This window comes from Mastigoproctus giganteus, chromosome 9 (assembly GCF_048544385.1).
Source record: "Mastigoproctus giganteus isolate SK-2022 chromosome 9, ASM4854438v1, whole genome shotgun sequence".
Lineage (NCBI taxonomy): Eukaryota > Metazoa > Arthropoda > Arachnida > Uropygi > Thelyphonidae > Mastigoproctus > Mastigoproctus giganteus.
The window spans coordinates 151,337,376-151,360,404 of NC_143583.1; the positions used below are offsets into that span (position 1 = coordinate 151,337,376).

A 23,029-nucleotide genomic window follows, 5' to 3' on the forward strand; every position below is an offset into this window, starting at 1 on the left:
TGGACTGGCGAAGTCCTGAACACCCTAAGAGCAACTCTGAGTGCACTATGTTGTATTGTGTTGAGACAGGCTAACAGAGTCTTTCGGGCAGTCATAAACAGGATCACCATAATCTAATCAAGATCTGATTAAGGCCAGTATAGGTGGAGTAGAGTAAAGCGATCAGCTCCCCATCACAGATGAGATGAGTTTAAGTATATTCAGCTTTTTCATACAGACAGTTCTTGTTTGTAGTATGTGTTTCTGTAATGTCAATTTAGTGTCAAGGGTCATGCCCAAGAATCGGATATTGCTGGTAATTGGTATTGGTTGATTTCCCAGTGATAATTCAGGTTCTGGATATAGCTGGCATTTTTCAAAAAAGTGAATGGCTGCAGTTTTGGTTGCCGACAGACGATAACCATTGCGTTAAGTCCATGACACTATTTTGTTTATTGCAAGCTGCAGATGTCATTCAATGGAACACATTCTGTGAATGGCAAGATATTGCAAGATCATCAGCATAAAGATAGATTTCTGCATTACCCAAAATGTTCTGCACTAAATTGTTTATCCTAGGAGCAAAGAGTGTAGCACTGAGTACAGATCCCTGTGGTACACCTTCTCTTTGGATAAGAGCTTGCAAAACAGCAATACGATAACTCACCTGAAAAGTTCTATTTTTAAGGTAACCCTCTATGATCATTGGGAATCGACCTCTGAGTCCTATGACACACAGGCCTTGTAGAATACCATAGTGCCAGATGGTGTCAAAGGCTTTTTTCAATATCCAGGCACACTGTGACAAGATGTTCTTTTCAAATAAAGGCGTTCCGTGTGTTACACCCAGCTTTCACCAAAAAGGTCTAAGGTGGATCAGTTTTTGCAGAAGCCATATTGATTACAACTGATGACTGAGTAGGATTCCATGTACCATACAAGTCTATTGTGTACCATCTTTTTCAATGTCTTGCTCAAGCAACAGGTAAGGAATATCGGTCTATAGTTGCATGGATTCGTCTGATCTTTTCCAGGTTTTGGAAAAGCTAGTAGTGTTGAATGACACCATGAGCAAGGATAGTAGCTTTTGGAGAAGATCCAATTCAGAAAAAGCAATAGGGAATTTAATGCCTTTTTGTCTAGGCGTTGCAACATGAGGTAATAAAGACAATCAAGTCCTGATGCCACATCTGATTTGTTTAGAGCATCCTGTAGCCACAACATTGTAAAAAGTTGATTATATGGGAGTGCTAGTCTTGTGCTGAAATTTAATTTGCTTTGCTCAGTCCTTTTATGTTGCTGAAAAGATGGTTCATATGCAGCTATATCTGAGATTTTGGCAAAATTTTCTGCCAGAGCATTAGCTATTTCAACTGGAGATGATTAGTATTGTCCATTCCATCTTGGTTTTGGAGAGGATGCTGGGAGAAATCTACCATTCAGTTTTTTTATTTTATTTCAGATTTTTCTGCTGTTTGTGTTCTTGATTATAGTAGAGGCATATTGGATCCAAGAATCTTTTTTTGCCTTTTTCCTTACGAATCACTCTTTTGCTTTCAGTTTTTTGAAATTTATAAGGTTCTCAGTAGTTGGGTGTTTACAAAAACAGATTCCATGCTCTGTTTTTCTCTTTTTTGGCAAGTTGGCATGCATCACTCCAACAAAGTTGGGCATGTTTAAAATAACAAGTACAGATTTTTGTTATGCCCTTGGTTGCAGCATTTAGAATCTGAGATGTGATGAGCTGTGTGGCATCATCGATGGATTGGAATTTGATAATTTCATCATTGAATGAGATACTAGAAGCAAATAACTTCCAATCAGCCTTGGAAAATTTCCATTTTAAGTGGGAATTATTTGCCTGAGAGAGAGAGAGATTCTAGTTGTTTGGATTTCACCAATTATTGGATAATAGTCACTGTTTAGGGAACTGTCCAGAGATGGACCGGATGGGTGGATAGAATGTTGGAGAGCAGATTGTTAAGTCTATAGCTGTAGTTCTAGTGGAGAAATGAATGTAAGTATCAGACCCAGTATTCAACAATGTTAAATTATGTTTGTCAAGCAGTGAGTCCAGAACTTTTCCTCGTCTGTCTGTATGTGGGGACCCCCAGATTGGGTGGTGTGCATTAAAATCTCCAAATAAACAAAATGGAGGAGGGATCTGTAGCAGAAGTTTTAAGTCATTATAAGTATATTCTTTGTTTGGCAATAGGTAGATTTAAACTACCGTCAACATGATTCCTATGGAGACACGTACTGCTACTGCTTCTAAGGAAGTCTGCAGTGAAATGGGCGTCTCCGTAGCCAGGTGGGAAGGAGCAGCAGTGCGTACCACACGCTTCTTGATTAGACCGGGGTTCGAGCCCGTCACCACCAAATATGGAGGATGCGGAAAGGTCAAGGAATGACCACCGCATATTCCGGAGCAATATGGCCTTAGTTGCTAATGCTCCTAAAAACCAAACAACAACAGCAGTGAAATGTGTTTAGTAGAGACTCCTGAGTTCACTAGAATGGTCACACTCCTAACACAGTGGTACTGTTATTTCTGTTATGCTGATATACAGTATAGTTCTTGATTTTTGGAATTACTTGCGGCGGTACATTAGTTTATTGTAAACATATGCTTACCGGACTATACTGTTGGATTAGGTCACAGATATCATCGACGTTGCTATGTAGGCCGCTACAGTTCCACTGTATGATGCGATCCATTATTTGTTTTTGAAAGTTGGGTTTGATTCAGTCTGCTTTTTAGGTCCAGTCTGTTTTTGTCTCTCCAATTTTATTCTTTCTTTTTTCAAGAAGATAGGATGCCCTGTGTCCATGTCGTCTTCTGTGTACAGATCTAAGATAGGCTAATCTGCGTTGATGTTTCCATCTATCTCCACAGTTATTACATTTGGCGGACTTTTTTGCATTGGGACTGCTGTATTAGTTTTTATGGTTTCTGAGGAAGACTGCAATGCATTTGGCAGTACTGTAATTGGTGTGTTGCTAGCACTATCTATTGCACGCTGTTCCTTAGTAGATTGCTGCAATAGACATGGATGGGGGAACTGGCATGTCAGTTTGACTGGCTGCTGCTCACTGGTATTTCTTTGTTGCTGCTGCATAGGTGTAATTTGTAAGCGTAATTTGCTGCTGCATAGGTGTAATAAAGTAAGTGTAATTTGGTTCTTTGCCTCCCGGTAAGTCACTTTCCGCTCTACTTTTATTTTCGGATCTTTTTTTTCTGTTTTCCAGAGATCACAGGAGTTTGAATAAGCGGAGTGATGACAATTTAGACAATGTGGTGTTTCGGCATCACATTCCGTTTGTGTGTGGGATTTTGAACCACAGTTTGGGCACACTGCATCCCCTTGACAGACAGTCTTAGAGTGCTCAAACTTTTGACACCTGATGGGATTAGGAATGTAGGGTCTTATATGGCAACTGAGATGCCAGCTTTAACACTCAAGGGTAAATCTGGTGTGCCAAAGGTAAGGATGAGGTTCCATGTGGGAATAATCTGACCATCTTTTCTGATTATAATCCGCTTAGCATGTGTGACTTTTTGTTCTTTTAACTCTTGGAGTAAATCATCTTCTGTGACACTGATAAAATCCCACTCAGTGATGACCCCTTTGGAGGCATTTAATGTTGTATGTGGGGTAACTTGCACAGAAATACCAACAAAGGTTGAGAGGTTCAGCAGAATCTCTGATTGTATATGACTCACACTTTCATTAAATCCCCTGATCTAAGTCTTTTCACCATTTTAAATGTATTTCAGTCTGCAGTCTTTTCGACTGCGATGTGTCATGGTCATTATCATTTAATTTAGGACATGATGAGTGTTGAGGCTGAATTGAAGGGAAATTGTGAAATTCCATGTTTACTCTTTTTAGCCCTGGGAGAGGGGCTTTCTTCTCACAGGTTACCAACCCCGCTATGTGGAGGCAGGAGCAGTGCCACCAGTGACCAAGTGGTTGTAAAGGTTAGTAATTAATATATATACTCAGAAAAAAGAAAGGTAGTTTTCCTTTCTTGTTTCTTACTTTAACACTTGAAGCACAAAACCACTTTAGATAAACAAAAGAGAAAACGACACTAGAAAGGAAATTAAACTTTGTCGCTTTGAAAGAGCACGCTATATATCTCAGAGAAAATCGCTTGTCATTATCACTTGGGGCCTTTAATGTTAGTATGTTTCGACCTTTTTCATGATTGTTGTGTACTACTTTTTAAATAATTGATTCAGTTTAAGTATGTATTACAATGAGAGTTTTATAATTTTACTAAAGTATTTTTTCATTTATATTATTTCATGTTTCTTCTTTTTTATTTTAATATTATATTACCCATGGCTACTATGATGAAGAAAAAATGTCGACAATATTCCATTGAGTATCTTGCCCATTGTTTTATTCCATAACCACAGAACAAAATGATGTCACTGTGTCTAATATGTATGACTACACTTTCAAACGAAAGCATGTGGCCATGTAAGCTGCGGATATACTTGGAGACAATCAAATCCACAAGGAAAAGAAGGATAAATCATGATTATTTCAAAAAACTGTGTGATAATTTCCAAACAGTGCCAACAGTAAAACAAATGTTTAGTTAAAGAGCATCCAAAGTTGATAAAGGTTTAGTTGCATCCTATGAGATTTCCATGCTAATTGCAAAAACCGGCAAGCCAAATAATGTTGGGGAATTGTTGATTTTGCCTGCAGTGTGTTTGCAATTTCAACTGCAATGAACCAGAGTGTACATGAATTATGCAGAGCATCGCTTTCAGCAACTCGTCAATATTGAGGCGTATTGAGGAAATGGCAGGTGATGTGGAAAAAAAATTAGTTGCACAACTGCAAGAAGTTTGCCCTGCAAATCGTGATATTGAAGCTCTTCTGATGACACGCTAGATTTTTGAATGATGATGATCAATCTTAATGAGGAAATGCGTTTTGCCTGAAAGCTCAAGACAGACACCAAAGGCAAGACAATATTTGAAGAAGTTAAGAATTATTTCAAGGAAAGCAATATTCCATTACAAAACATACTAGCTTGTGGAATTGATGGTGCTGCTTCAATGGTAGGAAGACACAGAGGATTCATTTCTCATTTAAAAAATGCTGTGCCTGAAGTTTTTTGCATACACCATGTGGTCTGCTGTAGAAATCGGAGCAGTGTGGCATTGGAGGCAAATTGCTACTATGTAAAAAGGGATGGTTGAGTGGGAGAAGACAGAGAGTGGTAATCAATGGACACTGCTCTTTGCAGACTAATGTTATTAGTGGAGTCCCCCAGGGTTCGGTGTTGCGTCCATTGTTCTTTTCTGTATTTACTAATGATATTGATGAGGGTATATCAGGCTTAATGTCCAAGTTTGCAGACAATGCGAAGGACGGCAGATTTGTTAATGCCACTAATTACAGTACGCTGCTGCAATAGTATCTAGAAAAGTTGAGCATGTGGCTTGGGCTGAGAGGTGGCAACTGAAGTTTAACACTGACAGGGAAGTAGTAACCTCAAAGTAAGGTATCAACTGTATGGTACTACACTGACAGTGATAGAGAGTGAAAAGGACCTGGGGGTAATTGTGCAGGCAGATATGAAGTTTTCTGAGCAGTGCAGACGATCTGCAAGAGTAGCTCATGGTGTCTTGTCAATGATATACAGGAATTTTTCTAGCAGGGATAAGAAGGTGATTATCTCCTTGTATAAAGCAATGGTCAGGCCACAACTTGAGTACTGTACAGGTCTGGAGGCCTCATATTAAGAAGGATGTAGAGCTGTTGGAACAAGTACAGAGAAGGGCAACAAGATTAGTAATGGAACAAAGTGTTGTTCTTACAAAGAAAAGCTTAAGTTTTGCAAATTACAGTGTCTGGATATTAGGCACCTGCGAGGTAATCTGATTAGTATAAAGCCTTGAACGGTTTGACCATTCTCAATGCTGATAGGATTCTTCTTCTTGCTCAGAATAATCACCTGAGAGGGCAGAAATTCAAATTGATGAAAGACAATTGTAGGGTAGATGTGCGGAAGTTGGCCTTTAGCCAACGTGTGGTTGATTGCTGGAACAAACTTCCATCTGTTGTAGAAGTTGATAGCTTAAATAGATTCAGGGCAGAACTAGACAATTTGCCTTTGCTAATGGTAATGGTCCATCCATCGTCAACATTTGGTTACAAAAAAATTGGGAGGACATTTGCATGATGGCTTTGCTATTGTAATAAAAGCTGTAAAAACCACATCACATCAAATGCACTTCAAAATCGTCTGTTTCAACAACTTTGCAAGGAAAATGAGGAAGAATTTCAACGCCTATTAATCTATACAGAAGTCCGATGGCTATCACAAGGTAATTAGCATTAGCATTAGTAGAGGCATTTGATGCAAGAAAGCAAGCTTATGCAGCATCAGCCAAAAAAAAAAAAAAAAAAAAAAAAAACCCACTTCCACTTCATCCCTCTGTTTGTTCAAAATACCTGTCCAGCTGAGCCTTAAACTTATTTAGGCTATTAACCTCCACTACAAGGGATGGAAGTCTGTTCCACCAACCACCCGCTGGCTAAAGGCAAATTTCTGCACGTCTATCCTACATCTGTCTTTCCTCAATTTGAATTTATGCCCTCTCAGGTGATTATTCTGAGCTAGAGGAAGAATCCCATCAGCACTGAGCATGCTCAAACCATTCAAGGCTTTATACACCTCTATCAGATCACCTCGCTGGTGCCTAGTCTCCAGACACTGTAATTTGCAAAACTTAAGCCTTTCTTCGTAAGAGCACCCCTTTGTTCCATTCACTAATCTTGTTGCCCTTCTCTGTACTCGTTCCAGCAGCTCTACATCCTTCTTGAAATGAGGCCTCCAGACCTGTATACAGTACTATAGGTGTGGCCTGACCATTGCCTTATACAAGGGAATAATCACCTCCTTATCGCTGCTGGAAATATTCCTGTATATCATTGACAATACTCCATGAGCTAGTCTTGCAGCCCATCTGCACTGCTCAGAGAACTTCATATCTGCCTGCACAACCACCCCCAAGTCCCTTTCATTCTCTACCACTGTACGTGTAGTACCACAGAGTTGGTACGTTGCTCTGGGGTTGCTGTTTCCCATGTGTAGTACTTTACATTTGTCAATGTTAAACTTCATTTGCCACCTCTCAGCCCATCTGCTCAACCTTTCCAGATGCTGTTGCAGCAGCATAGTGTCAGTAGTGTCCTTTACAACCCTGCCAACCTTTGTATCGTCTGCAAACTTGGACATTAAGCTTGATATACCATCATCAATATCATTTATAAATACAGAAATCAATAATGGATCCAACACTGAGCCCTGAGGGACTCCACTAATAACATTAGTCCACGATGAGCTTCTCCCCCTGTCTTCTCCCCCTCAACCACCCCTTTATCCATAGCAGCAATTTGCCTCCAATGTCACACTGCTCCAATTTGTGTAGCAGTCTTCCATGTGCAACAGTATCAAAAGCCTTTCTAAGATCCAAGTATATAATATCAAAGCTATTCCCTGCATCCAGTTCTTTTGTGACTGCATCATAGTATCCAATCAAATTAGTCAGGCAAGACTTCCTCTTAACAAAACCATGCTGTGTCCGAGCTATAACTGAAGTCTTGTCTAAATGATCCTGCAGTGCTTCTTTAACCAGTGCCTCCATTAATTTTCCTGGAACAGAAGTTAAGCTCACAGGTCTATAATTACTTGTGTCAGCCTTTGATCCTCCTTTGTGAATTGGGATCACATTTGCACATTTCCAATCTATGGGTGTGGCCTGACCATTGCCTTATACAAGGGAATAATCACCTCCTTATCGCTGCTGGAAATATTCCTGTATATCATTGACAATACTCCATGAGCTAGTCTTGCAGCCCATCTGCACTGCTCAGAGAACTTCATATCTGCCTGCACAACCACCCCCAAGTCCCTTTCATTCTCTACCACTGTAAGTGTAGTACCACAGAGTTGGTACGTTGCTCTGGGGTTGCTGTTTCCCATGTGTAGTACTTTACATTTGTCAATGTTAAACTTCATTTGCCACCTCTCAGCCCATCTGCTCAACCTTTCCAGATGCTGTTGCAGCAGCATAGTGTCAGTAGTGTCCTTTACAACCCTGCCAACCTTTGTATCGTCTGCAAACTTGGACATTAAGCTTGATATACCATCATCAATATCATTTATAAATACAGAAATCAATAATGGATCCAACACTGAGCCCTGAGGGACTCCACTAATAACATTAGTCCACGATGAGCTTCTCCCCCTGTCTTCTCCCCCTCAACCACCCCTTTATCCATAGCAGCAATTTGCCTCCAATGTCACACTGCTCCAATTTGTGTAGCAGTCTTCCATGTGCAACAGTATCAAAAGCCTTTCTAAGATCCAAGTATATAATATCAAAGCTATTCCCTGCATCCAGTTCTTTTGTGACTGCATCATAGTATCCAATCAAATTAGTCAGGCAAGACTTCCTCTTAACAAAACCATGCTGTGTCCGAGCTATAACTGAAGTCTTGTCTAAATGATCCTGCAGTGCTTCTTTAACCAGTGCCTCCATTAATTTTCCTGGAACAGAAGTTAAGCTCACAGGTCTATAATTACTTGTGTCAGCCTTTGATCCTCCTTTGTGAATTGGAATCACACTTGCACATTTCCAATCTATGGGTACCTCCCCTGAGTCCAAGGAAGCTCTCATAATTATGGCTAAGGGTTTGCTTACTTCCTTTGCTGCCTCCTTTAAATAACTGGATAGATCCCATCCACCCCAAGTGCCTTTCTTGTGTTTATCTTCAACAGTTTCTCCTCCACTTTACTCCCAGTTATTTCAAGATTCTGTAGCTTACTGCTAGAGTTGAATACACCTCTGGCATTCCCCTCGCTGAACAACTCCTCATGTGTGAATGTCGATGCAAAATATTCATTCAGTTTGTTAGCTACCTGAGCAGGATCATCAACAGTTGACCCATCAATATCAAGTGGACCAATCTGATTCATCCCCTTCATTCTAGAGTTTACATAAGTAAAGAACTCTTTGCTGTTTTTCTTTGCATCCCTTGCCAAGGATTTCTCGTAATCTGCCTTCGCCTGCCTAACCTCCTTTGTAACTTGGTTGCATATCAACTTGTATCTATCATAAGCTTCTGTGTCATGTGTTAATTTGTAAGTATCCCATGCATTTTTCTTCTCTGCCATATGCCTCATCAGTTCATCTGACATCCATTTTGGCTTAAACCTTGAACAATATTTCTTAGTTGGTATGTAAAGCCTAGTAGCTTCCAAGATAAGTTCTTTGAATGCTTCCCATTTTGCATTTGCTGCTGGTAACATCATCAGTTGGTCCCACTGTATAGGATTTAAATACTGTCTCAGTCCATCGTAGTCGCCTTTACGAAAGCAATAACCCTTCTCTTTACCCCTAATGGTAGTTACCTCTTTGAGTAAATCCCACTTCAGCACACTGTGATCACTGCCACCTAGTGGTTCATTTATCTGCAGATTCTTAATGCATGAAAAATCACTGCTGATAATCAAATCAAGAGTATTATTCCCTCTAGTTGCCTCCTGAACATGCTGATGTAGAAAACAATCATCCAATAAATCCACAAAAGCCCTGCTAGTGTGTGAGTAACCAGCCCCCAAATTCCAGTCAATATCTGGGAAATTAAAATCTCCCATTATAACACTCTTTGATTTGATTTACTGGCCCACTCTATTTCCCTGTACAGTTTCTTATTATACTCATCAGAGTCATTAGGCCTATAGCACACTCCTACTCTCAATTTTGATCTCCCAATGCTTATGTCACACCAAACTGACTCAACACTGCACTGTCCAGCGATGTCGACTGGCTTCACTTCCTTGGTTTTTATGTGTTTCTTAACTAATAGCATAACCCCTCCCCCTTTCTATCCTGTCTATCCTTTCTGTAGACGTTGTACTCCCCAAATTCCAGTTCTGCATTTGATGTTTTGAGCAATACCTCAAATTCACCAAATTTATTTACTAAACTCGTAGCATTGGTGTACACGCAAGTATACCTGCACCTGTTTCTATTCTTAGCTACCCTAACACACCCCATGTGTTTACTTGTACCGCAATGGCTCCCAGCAGTCTCTGAAATATCATGCATCTTGTTTTTCAGGCTTCTGCTCATTCTAATAGAAGGAGTGCAAGAATCTCTTTCACCTCTGCTAGTGGCTACTGTCAATCTATTGGTCTTTGTCTCCCCCCAAGCTAGCAGTTTTCCGACCCACCTAACACTGCCTCGATAGCAGCAGCAAATATTCTTGCATCCTTTCTATTTAAGTGTATCCCATCCCTGTAGAAGCAATCTCTCCTGTTAACAAGTACAGTCCAGGCTTAAAAATAATTCTACCCCTTGAGCCTTGAACAATCTTTCCAGGGCCGAATTGATCGACAAGGCTCTCATCATATACTCCCTCCTATCGTGTCTGGGCAGAATTGCAGATACTTTCAAATTCAACCCTAATTCTCGGCTTTTGTTCAACAGTGACCTGTACTTGTTAAGTAATTCTGCCGGTCTCCTACTCTTAATATCATTAGTGCCAACATGTACAACTATATCACCTTTTGTGCCCTTAAAAGATGATATTCGCTCTACAACGTCATCAACCTTTGCCCCTGGCAGACATACCCTGGTCCTGTTCCACCTATCCTTTTTAAAAAGCATGTTCCCCGTTTCCCTGACAATAGAGTCACCAACAACTACTAGTTCCTTCGGGACCAGCGCATTCGGCCCTGGGGGTTGCCTCTGTGTCACGTGATGCCCAAGTGCAAGCTCTGGCGTTGATGTGGGCAGCTGAGAGCTTGATGGGCCCCTAAATTTAGTTTCTTCGAGGGCATCCACCCTGTCCTTCAAGCTCTCATATAGGCCCACAAGAATGCTGAGTTGTTGCCCGATACCGATACACTCCTTGCATCGCGCACACACAATGACATCCCCCATGGCAGTATCATGTCCCGTACCCGATTGCTCTGCAAACATCAAGCAAACAGTGCATTTTATAAGGCTGTGAGTCAGAGGACAACTGCCCCCCCTCAGTTCTGCTCTGAGCCACAGCACTTCCATTAGCTTGAGCCTTTTGCTTTGCTGCTCTGGTCTGAGTCATGATTCTATTAATTTATTAATTAATTATAATTAATTATGTTATGTTATTAATTATGTTAAATATAATTAATTATATTACGTCTGTAATCTAAGTCGTTATATGTATTTATTTAAAAGTACAATTTAACTGCTAACGAAGTTCAACTAACGCTATCTACTACAGTATATAACTATCGTATCACAAAGGCGAGAAAGCTACGAACGGTAAATCTACGGACACTTAAGTATTAATTAACTTTCAAATCTCGCTGTCTCAATTCAGAATAAACTAACGATCCTTACTAGGCCTATAAGCTACTTACAGAAATCATTCGATGTAAAAAATATTCAATCAAGTGGCTAAATATGGCTAAAGAACTTCTCGTTCAGCGGAGTTGCAAACACGTGGATACCCTTACCGATACCTTTATGCAATTACAAGGCCGAGTAAAGAATAAATACACCAAATTAATCAGAAAATCACAAAATAATGTTATACTACTAAATTTAAATCAAAAGTTTTAGAAAAACAATAATTTCAAATCAATAAATAAGAAAAATCCACTTAGCGGCTTTGAACACGACCGTCTCCTAATAGCCTCGTCAGCAGACCCTCCTGTCTGTAATTGTCTTCATAGTTTGGTTGGACTTTGGGGCAGTATTGTATCATTTCTAAGTGATAAGCAGCTTGGAGAACGCTCGTTGCTGCTAAGTGTGACATATATTATCTATCAGATATATTCGAAAAGCTGAATTTGTTGAATAAACAGTTGCAAGGAAAAAACTGCATTCTCATATCTTGCAAAGATGCCATTACTGTTTTCCTTGGAAACCTCAAACTACTCAAGTTAATGCAATTAACTTGAGTAGTCACAAGTTAATGTGACAAGTTAATGCAATTTCCATCATTGGTCACTCTTGATATAGATGATGATCTTTTGTGTATATTGAGCATTTGAAGAATTTGTATAATGATATGCAATTTCGGTTCAACAACCTGCTAGAGATGACTGTCTCAAGACTGGGTGTTGGATTCATTTGAGGACAATGTGGTTGATGTTGACATTGTATTACAAGATTGTCTCATTGAACTGCAAAGTGAAATAACAGTGAAATGGCTCTGATAGGAGATAAACAATTTACCGTAGATGTGGTGAAGAATACCATCCAGACTGTATCTACAGTGAAATTCCCTACCAGCCGAATTATATGGGGGTGCATTTCATATTGCAGAGTAGGTCACTTGCAGTTTATAAAAGGTTCCGTAAATGCCAATGGATACCTGGATATACTGGAAGGCAAATTGCTGCCAGCCATTAGAGACTATTTTAACCTGCCAAATAACTACATCTTTCAGGATGACTCTGCTCCTTGTCATCGTGCGAAAAGTGGAAGTAGGCACTTCTGTAATTACTTTAGGACACAGTTAATACTTCATTTCTGCATTAGAGGTTTGAAAGTAATGTGTTTACATTTGTTACAGGGAAAAAATGGTTGGAAGAGCAGTCCATTACAACCGCTAGCTGGCCAGGAAACAGCCCGGACCTGAATCCTACAGAGAACTGTTGGCATCGGGTGGAATCTGCAGTTGCCAGAAAGAAACCGAAGACCCTTCGTGAACTTCAGGAAGCCATAATTCATGTTTGGAACCACAAACTATCAGTTAATTTCTTCAGAAATTGATCTTGTCAATGCCTCGACAGTGTGCTTCTGTCACCAGGGCCGGAGGTAGTTCAACTAAATATTAGTTTCCACCTGGTGAACTTTTCATTTTGTTTTCCATTTAAAATGATAAACTGAAGCAAATTGAGGGCTTCTGATAACATTTCAGCCATAATTGTCGTGTTTACCAAAACTGTTGTATTAAGGTTGCAAATGCTCATTTTGGAATATTTTGAGAGCACCTGTCAAATACTACTTAGCTTTGCCTTAAATATTGATAAATATCTTTTGTTTATATTTCTATTTGTGATGCTAGTCATTAATGTAACATACCATTGTGAAAAAGGGTTAGAAATGTGAAATTCCTAGGTGATGCATTTTCTTTGAACCCCAGTATAGATGAAAATTTCCTATTCAGTTTGTCAGCAATCTCAACATGATCATCAACATCAAAATCAAATAGACTATTGTGATTCAACCTCTTCTTTCTACTACTAATAAAAGTAAAGAAGCCTTTGATGCCTTTCTTGGCATTATTTGCCCAGGTATTTCTCATAATCTGCCATAACTTTCTTAACCTGCTTTGTGACTTGAATACAGATAAGTTTATCTACCATAGCCTTCTGTATCACCTGATCATTTATATGTATCCCATACATTTTTCATATCTGCCAGATGTCCCACCAGTTCATCTGACATCCATTTAGGTCTAAAGCCTGGAACACTATTTTTTAGTTGGTATGAAAAACCAGTAGCTTACAACTTAGAATTTGCTGTTGGTAATATCATCAATGGTCCCAACAGTATAACATAGTATGACTGATATCAGAAAACACTCTGCTTTACGAAGTAAAAAATGCTTGCCTAGTTTAGTACACACTACTCTGCATTGACATCAAGATAACTTTCTTAAAAGAGAGAGAGAGAGAGAGAGAAAGAGAGAGAGAGAGAGAGAGAGAGAGAGAGAGAGAGAGAGAGAGAGAGAGAGAGAGAGAGAGAGAGAGAGAGAGAGATGACATTATGATTCATATTGAGAAAACTGCTATGCCAAGAAGTTATGGCAAAGTTCCCTGTGACTATGAAAAATTGATAAAAATTGAAACAGTATTACTCGATGAAGCAGTGGACTCCAGTGAAAGAAAGATGGCACTTCTCCTGGTGTACAAATATGAAGGTAAGTAGGTAATTTGAAATCTAAACCTAATCATTGTTTAACACCTCTTAGGCACTCTAAGGATTCAATAGAACAGAGAATCTAAAGAAGGTGGTGCTAAGACAGCTACACAAATGTAAAATTCACACTGAACAGTGGCTTTCTACCACAACACTATAAAAATTCAACCACTCAGAGTGAGCTGACCTGTACTGTTATTATAGTCAGAAGTTGTCTCACCTCCTCTAACAGCACTAATGGGCAAATTCATAAATCAGGCAACTCACCAAATGAGGAAATATCTAAATCAAATTTCATATTGAAACTTGAAAAATCCAGTCTTACATCAAATTCTTTCAGGAGGATTATGCCTTCAAAGCAAGAAACAAATACCAAGTTGTAAATTGGATGATGTTTGTGTCAGTTGTGCAACCAAAGTAAAACTGTTAACACAGGACACAGTTAATAATTTAGCATCTGAATGCCAGCTTTAATACACATGTTCACATTAAATATGCTAAAACTACCAGGCTCATGGGACAGGGAGCCACAACACTGGTATCTTTCTCCCATATGCCTTTCAGGTCTATGGAACTTCCAAGAAGATCACTGAAACTCACACATTTTAAAAGTTTGCCCAGTAATGGAGTACCACTTCACTTCATTTCAGTCCTATTCCAGAATTTCCAACATTTCCATTTCTATTTTTAAGAATTCTAGACACAGACGGCTGATTACAGATAATCTTTCTTAAAAATACAGACTAGATAAGTCCTTCCGCAAAACAATTATTTCGCTATTCTTCCTTGAAATTAACTGTTTGTATGCTAATTTGCTAATGAATAGAATCTTAGAGTACCTAAGAGATTTTTTTTTTTTTTGGCTGGTGCAGCATAAGCCATAGGCTTTCTTGCACCATGCCGCCATTACTAATACTAATTTCATAGCACCTGCAATCATGCATTTTTACAGCAGGTAATGGGAAGCATTCAACTGATATAATATGACATATGCACAGAAAGATACCATTGAAACAATGAACTTCAATGGGACAATACAATTTGAATTCACAAAAAAAAAAAAAAAAAAAAAAAAAAGGACAATAATAAAAAAAGGACAAGTTGTTTCATATAGATTTATTCTTCATACCAAGTTAAAACACTGTGTTTGAATTTAGTACGAATAAATCTTACTTCTGGGTAGTGCTCCCCTCAACTGAGCAGTTTTTTTTTTTTTTTTAAATAAAGAATACACCAATAATGATAATAACACTATTTACCTAAAAGAGTCTAATGACTCAGGGGTGCAGTTTGATACTTGTATAGCTTTATCTTTATTGACAAAATGGCCGATAAAGACAGCTATAAGTGATCTTACTGACTACTATTTTCAGTTAATGAATAAAAGCAATGCAGGGATGTAAAAAGTTTCAGTCTAACTATCTTATTTAATTAAAATTTTAAGAAATATATTCAAGAATTCCTTGCTACTGGAAAGTGTATTTATCTGAGGATCTCAGTATAAGATATCCACTGAGATATCTCAGATACAGCATGAGCTGGTTCTCTCTATGAGAGGAAAAAAAAAAAAAAACAAAGTGAAAAGATCACTGTCTTCCTTGTATCAATAAGAAAAACAGTTTCACTATTTAACAATACTTAGAATGGGTAAATATTTTATATCCCACAATATATATGATTTTTAACTGTCAAAAAAAAAAAAAAAAAAAAAAAATGCAAATGTTCACAGATATAGATTTTTGTTTCAAAACATAACATCACATCAATACCAACATGAAAACTCTCAAGTACAGTAGAACATTGGTTATCTGGAATAATTTGAATTGCTGATTTTTCTTCTTTTTTTTTTGAATTAATGGTAGTATTTGAGAGAAATGTTTATTATGCTACGAGAGTATTTCGTTGTATATCTGGTGAAATGTTAGACAAGAAAACCAATGGTTTTCTCAGAAACCATGAGTGATAGTTTAGTCATTCGCTTCAGTGGATCCAATTTTCCATAACATATTTTGTTCTCTTCATTTCACATTATGTTTAGTTTAGCTCTAGATTCAATAAGAATAATATCGGCCCACAACTGTGTTATTTATTATTTTTCTGGTTTTTTTATGGTAAAATGTTAACAAAAAAGAAACAGCACTGAAATGGGCAGAAAACCAGGAAGAATGCGATATAATCAAATTGATATGACTAACAAGTTTAACCTTGAGAACTGTGAAAGAAATGAAAAGAAAGATAAAAGTGGACCCCACTTTTAATCAAGTGCATTGATACTGATTTAACTGAAATAAAAAGTTAAAGGAAAAAAATGCCACAATTACTTGTTTCAAAACAGTGAATATGTTTCCCTACCAAAACAATATTCTTGCAGACCTCAATAATCAATTTAGGCATTTTTTGCCAAAAAAGAGAAATAATTTCTGTAGTATACCATTCTTCATAATCAACAGACTTCCTACACAAGATTTTTTTCTCGTATTCCAATTTAACATAGAGCTGAAAGAATGAAGTTTTGATGAAATAAAAATTCAACAGAATACATGGAAATCTAATGACAAAACTCAACCAGCTAACATTGAAGATTTCCACCAATTCCTCCCGATGGTAAGAATTTTGGGACAACTGCATATCATCAGGAAGAATTTATGTTGGGACAACATACATCCCCATATTTTAATTTTAAAATATTCTTTAAATACTATAGTACAGGAACTCCCCGACTTACGTATAACTCAACTTAGGGAAATTCGACTTAATGGAAATTTTTGCTGGCAGGTGCAAACTTTAAAAAATCGTATTAAAAAACGTATTTTGCATCCCGTAGGAATAAATGGAGGTATCAAGAAAATATCGTAATGTGAAGACACATTGGGTTTTTTTTTTTTTTTTTTTTTGTAATTGTTCCAAGTCATTGGAAGTTGAAAATTTTGCTACATTACTAAGCTATTCATCTCTCTAAAAGGTCATATTTATAATGGAAACTGCACTACACTTTCATCGTTATCATATGTTCCCGTTATAAGAATCAATTTTGAACACCTCTGTGATATATTTCTAAAGCACATTTCTGGAAGTCATGACCAAAAAACAAAAACAATTTGCACTTTCCAATTTATTGGGCTCTTCTCTCAGTGCAATCAATTATAAATGGGTAGTAAACTCGATTTTATTGCATTTACGATAATACCGATAACTGCAATTGTGTGGGTTTTTACACTATTATGGCGAAATGTGTTCCCTTCACTGAAATCTTCAATCATATAAAAAACAAATTTTCAGAAATTTTCTCTTCATATCTATTTACGAATTACAATGATGAAGGGAAAGGGACCAACGGAAAGTGCAAGTGCTGGCTGTGCTAGGAAATGAAACAAAATTGATTTAGAAATGAAGATGAAAACGATTAAGAAGCACAAAGCAGAACAAAAATTTGTCATCTTTTGCAAGGGAATTAGGTCTCACTGCTTCAACAGGGAATACTTTTTGAAAGGACAGTGCACGTATAAAAGAATACGTAAAAGGATCAATGCATTTAAGATCAACAGTGATCACAAAACAACGTTCAGGTACTATATCAAAGATGGAACAGCTATTAATATGGATGGAAAATCAGATTCAGAAGCGAGTGCCCCTGAGTCTATTGACCATTCAAGCAAAAGCAACAAGTATTTATCAAGATATTAAGGATAAGTATGGTGAACTCCAAACCAAGTTGGTGGCAAACAACGGGTGGTTTAATAGGTTCAAGATTCGCGTTGGTTTCCACGTTAAAGTATGCAGTGAAGTCAATAGTGCCAATTCTGCAGCTGCAGAGAAATTTTGTGATGTGTTGGAAAAAATTATTGATGAAGTGGCTATTCAACACAGCAAATTTTTAAAGTTCACGAGACTGCTCTGTATTGGGGAAAAAATGCCAGATCGAACATATATTGCCAAACAGGAAAATACAATGCCAGGTTTAAAGGCATCAAAAGATATGGCTATGCTCTTGCTTGAGGCTAATGCAGCAGGAGATTACAGATTAAAACCACCACTTGTGTACCATTCTGGAAATCCTCGTGTATTTAAGGGCATCAATAAAGCCAGCCTACCCGTGCATTTCCGATTAAACCAGAGAGCATGGATAACAATATCTCTCTTTGAGGATTGGTTTAAATGCTGTTTCATTCCCGAGGTTGAAAAATATTGTAGAGACAACAACATTCCTTTCAAGATCTTGCTTCTATCAGATAATGCTCCTGGACATCTTATGATCTAGATGATTTCAATTCGAACGCGAGATTCATATTTCTACCACCAATCATAACTTCACTCATCCAACCTATGGATCAGGGTGTCATTTTGAATTTAAAAGCATACTATTTACGCACAACATTTGTTCAGGCATTGTCTGCAGTAGATGAGAAAAAATTTACATTAAGAGACTCTTGGAAATCTTACAATATTTACAACAGCATCTTAAAAATTAATAAGGCCTGGGTGGAAATTACTACAAGTTGTTTAAATGGCACAAGGAAGATGCCCACGGCACATAAAAGGCTTCAAAGGATTTGAAAATTACGAATCATACGACAAGGTTACAGATAAGATTGTAAAGGTTGCAGAGCTACTTCAAGTTGAGGTTGTTGCCAAAGACATGGAGAAGATAACAGAGGAAGAAGAGAAGGAATTGTCTAACGAAGACCTTATTGACTTGCAGGCAGCGATAGTGAAAGAAGAACATGCCGACGAAGCTCACGATGAACCAAATGAAGAGCCAAGACGCTTCATCACCAGAGAGATGGCAATGCCATTTTGTGAAATTGCATCAGCAATGGTGAGGTTTGAAAAGATGGATCTTGACAGCAAACGATTTTTAAAAGTTAACAGAGGGGTGAATGATATGCTTGCTTGCTACAAAGAAATCTACGATGAAAAGAAAAAAAGCTACCGTACAGTCATCCATTAATATCATCTTTTGTAAGCGATTCAGCAGCTGACCCCTTCTAAATCTCCACAGCCCTCAACCTCCGCAGTGGTGTTCTTATGAGCTGAAGACGTCATTCTGTCAACGATGCTCGAGAGGTGAAACTTACTGATGTTATGCCTGTCACCTCTCTTTCTTTTGTAATTTTATAATTTTGAAATTTTTTAAAATTGCAAGCTTTTGTAACTTTTCCTGCACACAAGATAAAAAATTGAATAAATAAAACAAATAATTCTATTTACATGTTTGTTGAACATTTCTTTTTTTGATTCAATCAATTCAGCAAGCACAGTTGTAAGTGCTGCACAAGCATGGGGGAAATTCCAACACGTAGTGTTCTGCGGAATGCAACCCTTACATAAGTCGGAGAGTTCTTGTATTAATATGAAGTCTAAATAACCTAAAGTTACTTAAATAGCATACCTGAAGTGCCTCCAGAATCCCCTTGGTACATAATACTGAAGTTTACTGAATGCTAAAAATCCAAATATTGCCTGCACCTGTTTCAATACTCCCAAGTTGTAATCTTTTCTCATATCTTCCTGACTCTGGCTTTTCACCAATCCTTCATTTTCACCTGAATCTGTATTATTTTGCTGAAAGAAAACAAAATTAAACTATTAGTTTTATACAGTGAGTAGGGACACCTCAACTGAGTAGTTTTAATTTATTCCCTCTCGTGAGTAATAGTCCAAGTATAAGTATTCAAAATGTTGAATTTAAATTTATTAAAATGAATTTATTAAATGAATTTTTGGTATTACAGTGGATTCTGGTTATTTGGGCCACCGGTTAATCGGGCAACCGTTTATTTGGGGAAAATCTTAAAAAATAGAACCCAATCGATAAAATAGCCAGGGTTTACTTCGCTTAATTGGGGCAGGAGACCGCAGCAATGGAGATTACCCTACGATTGTCTCTGAGGTACCACATGGTTCGGTCGAAATGCTGGAGGTCACAACCATAAAATAATTAGCAGTCACCTGTTTATTGGGCTTTTCTGTTAGTGAAATCTATCATAAACGGACAGTAAACTCGATCTTACTGAATTTGCGATAATACCGTCAGCTGAATTTCTGTGGGTTATTATGGTGAAATGTGTTTACACTTCCATGGAATCTTCAATCATATAAAAAATTAATTTTCAGAATAATCTCTTCATTCCTATTTTTAAAGCTTCATAACTTGTTACTCCGTTCTCACTTCACTTGCGTGTTTCATGTTACTTGCAATTTGTGTGTGCTGTGTTCTTTGTTATTGATTGCTTATCTTTTTACTGTTTTAAATTTTAACCCTCACCCACAAATGTCAACTAGTTAGTATGTACTTTCTTCTTCTGATTTATATATTCTTCTGATTTTCATGTATCATTTAATTTTTTAATTAGTAAGGTAATAAAGGGTAAATTTGTGTTTAATATATCTTTACTTTTATGGCCTGTGGATAATATCCCTCCTATTTTTGCTAATTACAATGACTGTTTAATAGAACTAAAATTCAATTCACAAATGTGATCACAATGACCGGCTCTTACTACACATCGTACAGTGAATGGTACTTTATTTTATGGTGAGTCCATCGCAACGTGATTTGATTGTACAGTGAACCAATTGTAAAAAAAAAAGGGGGGGGGTGTCCATTGTATTTTTATCTATTTACATGAAACTTCGGATAATTAGGGCAGTCGCTTAATCGGACCAAAAGGCACTAGTCCCGATGTATCCCAAATAAACAGAATCAAATGTATTATGCAAATAGTCATTCATGAAAAGGTTGGGTCAGGTTGTAACCATAAAATAATTCTTCCTTGGTATTATGGTTATATGTAAAAATATGCACCCATCTCTCCCCTCTAATATTTATAAAAATCAAAGATGGGAAGTATATATATATCGTTGGATATATTAATTAATGTGTGTGTGTGCACACACGCACACACACACACACACACACACACACACACACACACACACACACACACACACACACACACACACACACACACACACACACACACAAGGGGTTTCCGAAAAGGAAGATAACACACATTTTTTTTCTTAATAATGCTGAAAGGGAATGAGATGAAAAGCGGTGGACAGATAGACCCATTAATAATGTTCAAAAGTGCAGGGTTGCTCAGAGGTTACTGCTTCCCATATGCAGTATTTTATATTTGTCAATATTAAACTTCAGTTGCCACCTCTCAGCACATCTGCACAACTTTTCTAGATCCTGTTGCAGCAGCGTAGTGTTATTAGTGACATACTAACAACCCTCCTGACCTTCGTATTGTCTTCAAATTAGGACATTAAGCCTGATATAACTTAATATCATTAATAAATACAGAAAACAACAATGCACCCAACAACAAAATCCTAGGGGACTCCACTAATAACATTAGTCCACGAAGAGCAGAGTCCACTGATTATCACTCTGTCTTCTCCCACTCAACCATCCCTTTATCCATAACAGCAATTTGTCTCCAATGCCACACTGCTTCAATTTGTACAGCAGTCTTCCATGTACAACAGTATCAAAAGCCTTTCTATGATCCAAATATATGATATCAAAATTATTCTTTACAGTTCCTTTGTGACTACATCATAGTATCCAATCAAATTGGTCATACAAGACCTCCTCTTAAAAAACCCATGCTGTGTCCAAGCTATAACTGAAGTCTTGTCTAGACGATACTACAATACCTCTTTAAAAAAGTGCCTTCATTAATTTCCCTGGAACAGAAGCTAAACTAATAGGTCTGTAATTACCTGTGTCACCCTTTGTGGACTGGATTTGCATTTGCCATCTCCAGTCCATGGGTACATCTCCTGAGTCCAAGGAAGCTCTCATAACTATTGCTAAGGGTTTGCTTACTTCCTTTGTTGCCTCAATTGATGTAACTGAATAGATTCCATCCACACTAAGTGCCTTTCTTATGTTTATCTTCAAACATTTCTTCTCCACTTTACTCTCAGTTATTACAAGATTATTTAGCTTACTGCCAGAGTTTAATACACTTCTGGCATTCCTCTTCCTGAATAACTCCTCATGTGTGAATTTAGATGCAAAATATTCATTTAGTTTGTTAGCTACCTGAGCAGGATCATCAACAGTTGAACCATCTATATCAAGTGGACCAATCTGATTCATCCCCTTCCTTCTAGAGTTTACATAAGTAAAGAACTCTTTGCTGTTTTTCTTTGCATCCTTTGCCAAAGATTTTTTGTAATCCTCCTTTGTGACTTGGTTACAGACCAGCTAATACCTATCATAAGCTTCTGTGTCACCTGTTTATTTATATGTATCCCATCCATTTTTCTTCTCTGCCACATGTCTGATTAGTTCATCTGACATCCATTTAGGTATAAATCTTGAACAATATTTTTTAGTTGGCATGAAAAGCCTAGTAGCTTCCAAGTTTAATTCTTTGAATGCTTCCCATTTTGTATTTGCTGTTGGTATCATCATTAGTTGGTCTCACTGTACAGAATTTAAATACTGTCTGAGACAACGGCTAGTCACCTTTACGAAAACAAAAACCCTTCCCTTTACCCCTGATGGTAGTTACCTCTTTGAGTAAATCCCACTTCAGCACACTGTGATCACTGAACCTAGTGGTTCCTTTATCTGCAGATTCTCAATGCAAAATAATCATCCAAAAAATCCAAAAAGGCCTTTCTTTGTGTGTGTGTGTGTGTGTGTGTGTGTGTTTGTTTGTGTGTGTGCGCGCGCGATCAACCCACAAATTCCAGTCAATCTCTGGGAAATTAAAATCCCCCATTATAAGATACACTGATTTACTGGCCCACTCTATTTCTCTGCACAATTGCTCATTATACTCACCAGATTCATTAGGCCTATAACACACACCTGCTCTCATTTTTCCTTTCCCAGTGCTTATGTCACACGAAACAGACTCAACATTGCATTGTCCACCAACATTGACTGGATGCACTTCCTTAGATTTTATGTGTTTCTTAACTAACAGCATAACCCATCCCTTCCTTTCTATCCTTTCTGTACATATTGTACTCTCCAAATTCCAATTCTGCACTGCTTATGTCTGTGTTACACCACGTCTTTGATAATTTATTGGTGGTAGATGACTTTCATCAACCGGTTAA

The 23,029-nt window shown here is 37.8% G+C and overlaps 1 protein-coding gene across 4 annotated transcripts in view; it reads right to left on the bottom strand.

Moving 5' to 3' along the window:
• Window positions 1-23,029, bottom strand: part of faf (ubiquitin carboxyl-terminal hydrolase-like faf) — a 1,326,265-nt gene that overhangs the window by 505,061 nt on the left and 798,175 nt on the right. For all 4 annotated transcript variants that reach the window (XM_090382082.1, XM_090382083.1, XM_090382080.1 and 1 more), the window contains one exon: window positions 19,329-19,501. In XM_090382082.1, the coding sequence (XP_090238208.1) occupies window positions 19,329-19,501 (173 nt within the window). The remainder of the gene's footprint in view (window positions 1-19,328; window positions 19,502-23,029) is intronic.